The following is a 3271-nucleotide window of genomic DNA, read 5'->3' on the forward strand; positions in this document are numbered from 1 at the left end:
ACACACACACACACACACACACACACACACACACACACACACAACTCAAAACAACTGCAATCTACAACAAACTGTGAAGTGCACACTGTCTAAAATAATCCTTTGGGAGAACAGAATACAAAAAGATTCAGGGAAGCGGAAAGAATCAAACATCGAAGTACACTCTCCTCGTCTCTTCTCCTTCCATCTCTCTCTTCTCTTCTTATTTCTCACATACGCGTGTGCACATGCTGTCTCTATTGACATGTAGATAAATCAGAGGCAGACCAAGTCGTCACTGATGTGAAAGAAAATGACACTAATCTGCTGTTACCATAACACACAGGGACACATCAATTATTAACACCTACAATAACTCCCCTCTCTCTTTTCTTTCTCTTCTTCCTCATCCTTTCTCTTTTGTGTATTTCTCATTAGATGGATGGGACGGAGTGTGTTAAAAGCTCCCATGTGTTCACCTAAGTGCTGTGGTTGGGCCTTTTAAAGACATGTATATTCTAGTCCTTGCTTTATTCTTCTGAAATCAGTGATTTTGAAAAATGTGCTCGAGGTTTGTCAAGAGGGTCTTATGAGGGAGAGATGGCATCTCTCACCTTCTTCAAAAAGCAGCACACATCTTATACAGCCTTTCCCTCACCCCGCAGCAGCAGATTTTCTTTACTTGCTATGCTTTTTTTCAACAGTTGCAAACATATGGAAATGAAAAAGAATAAATACTGTGAATACACAGGATCTAGAGCGGTTTAAATGATTCTTACAACATTTGAAAAATGAATACACCTTGAAAAGACATGCCTCTGCTATTTGCGTAGTTATGCATTGTGAAACACAAGTTTTATTAAATCCATATTAGGTCCATATTAGCTAGTAGTGTGGACAAGGAATTGTATGAGTAGGTGACTTTTGATAAACAGTGGCCACAAGCCACACTCGTTTCTTGTTTTACTTTTGTGAATGTAAAAGTAGCACACATAGTCAGTGAACTGAAGAAGTAACATCAGTTACACAGCAAAATCTATCTAAAATTTGCAAAGATGGATTTAGATTAAATACATTTGCATTGACACAAGAGAAGTCAATTTTATTTATAAAGCCAAATACAAATGACAAATTTGGGGGCTTTACAATCTGTACAACATTTGACACCCTATGCCCTTAAACCTTTGCCATACTTTACATGCTAATTATATGCCTTTGTTATAATTTGTTACTCAAATATGTTGACTGACTTTTCGTTCTCCCCTCTCCTACCTGTTCCTTCTCTGCTTTCCTCCACAGGAAACCGTTTCTTCCTGACCTTATTTGGCGCTCTGTATATCTCAGAAGTGCAGAAGGAAGATGCTCTGTCCACCTACCGCTGCATCACAAAGCACAAATACAGTGGAGAGACTCGCCAGAGCAATGGAGCCAGGCTCTCAGTTATGGGTAGGCAACGTAGTTACCATTTTCACTCTTACAGTAGAAGTCAACATTTTGGGAAATACGCTTATTTGATTATTTCATAAGAGTTAACTGAGAAGTTTGATAAATCTCTGGATAGTAAATATTAAGCTGGAGCCAAGAGACAGTTAGCTTAGCTTAGCAGAAAGACTAGAAATGGCAAGCCTGGGAACAAAATCTACCTACCATACTACTACTACTACTACTACTACTACTACTACTACTACTACTTATTAGCACATTGTATCTTGTGTAATTCATACTAAAAACAAGTGTAAACACAACAAGTTTAGTGTTACGGGCAATTATGGTATGTGCCAAACAACCATTTCTTTGCCAGGCCCAGTCATTTCCTTGGCTCTCTTTGTCACTGTGAAGTTGCCAGACAACCACCAAAGACAGGAAGTTTCTACACATGGCCAAGAAATAGTACAACACATGCCTCAGAGCCAGGCTAGCTGTTTGCCCTGTTTCTAGTCTTTGTGCTAAGCTAAGCTAATGATCCGCTAGTGGAAGCTTCATATTTACCGTGCAGACATGAGAGAGTAGTTCTTCTCATCTTACTGCCAGCAAGAAAGCAAATAAGCGTATATATCAAAATGTATAATGTTTCTTTATGTATAATTAACTGAGTACTGATGAATCCAAATTAATTAATCATTTTTGTGACATGCTTCACCTGCAGACCCTACGGAGTCCACCCCGTCAGTGCTGGACAGTTTCCAGTCCGGTGAGGTGCAGGTTGGGCAGAGTGTGGAGCTGCCCTGCATCGCATCCGGATACCCAAACCCCACCATAAGATGGCTAAAAGATGGTCGGCCATTACCTGCAGACTCGCGCTGGACACGGCGCATTACTGGCCTCACCATTTCCGACTTGAGGCTTGAGGACAGTGGCAACTACATCTGTGAGGTCACCAACAGCTTTGGCTCCAAAGAGGTGACAGGTCACCTCAACGTCATAGGTGGGTATAGCACTAAAGAGAGTGCAGTAGAATAGCAAAATACCAATATTCAGCACACAACAAAGCCTCACTGATCACTGATCTACCTCACCTGACCTCCATTGTTCTACACTGACAACTACATTTGCAGAAAAAAGAGTAAGATGGACAGAAGTAATGAATGTGATATCAGGTCATGAACAGGCACGATGGAGACATCATTTAAGCTTGGTTGGCTTTGCCCTTGCCTCGCACCTCCTGCACGCCCCCCTTCAACCCACCCTCGTCTGGGCAAAGCGTGAGCTTGATCTCCAAGGACGGCTCGTTCCCCCGCTGTGGTCTCAAACCCCAGCGAGGCGTCGCTACGGTGACAAAGTAGAACAGCGGTCGTGCGGGGCTGTCGCTCTGTTTACCGAAGATGAGAGAGTGGAAGGCAAAGACAGAAATAAGTTCATATTGTTGTGTGTATGAATGAATGAGATGTGAGGAGGTGACCCTGGTAGAAGATGGCACACTTGTGGAGAGAATAAGGGGAAGGAGGTTAAGAGAGGAGATGCAGTTCAGAAAAGGGTGACGTTAGTGGATGTGGGGCAGACTGGCCACAGGGCACATCACTGCACAACCCACAAACCTCCAATGACAGGGCATAGAAGGTGATACACAAACACACACATTTGGACACACGCTTACAGTACAGTACATCCACTCATTGCCTGTGAAGAAAGTCTTACACATGCACTGTCATTCCCTCACACACACAAGCTCACACAGATTCAGAAGCACTTAACACCAACTGCTTTATTGCTTACTGACATTTTCTTTCCTTTCTATCTTTGTCTCGATTTTTTTCGCTGCTTAACACAGATATACACACACACACACACACAC

The 3271-nt window shown here is 42.4% G+C and overlaps 1 protein-coding gene across 3 annotated transcripts in view; it reads left to right on the forward strand.

Moving 5' to 3' along the window:
* The window catches only part of dscaml1 (Down syndrome cell adhesion molecule like 1), a 107248-nt gene that overhangs the window by 62172 nt on the left and 41805 nt on the right, over positions 1 to 3271 (forward strand). For all 3 annotated transcript variants that reach the window (XR_004327417.1, XR_004327415.1, XM_032503420.1), the window contains exons 4-5: positions 1279 to 1425; positions 2126 to 2404. Coding sequence is in view for 1 of the 3 variants with exons in the window: in XM_032503420.1 (XP_032359311.1) it covers positions 1279 to 1425; positions 2126 to 2404 (426 nt within the window). In the remaining 2 variants the exon portion in view is untranslated. The remainder of the gene's footprint in view (positions 1 to 1278; positions 1426 to 2125; positions 2405 to 3271) is intronic.

The sequence above is a fragment of the Etheostoma spectabile genome, chromosome 3 (genome assembly GCF_008692095.1).
Source record: "Etheostoma spectabile isolate EspeVRDwgs_2016 chromosome 3, UIUC_Espe_1.0, whole genome shotgun sequence".
NCBI lineage: Eukaryota > Metazoa > Chordata > Actinopteri > Perciformes > Percidae > Etheostoma > Etheostoma spectabile.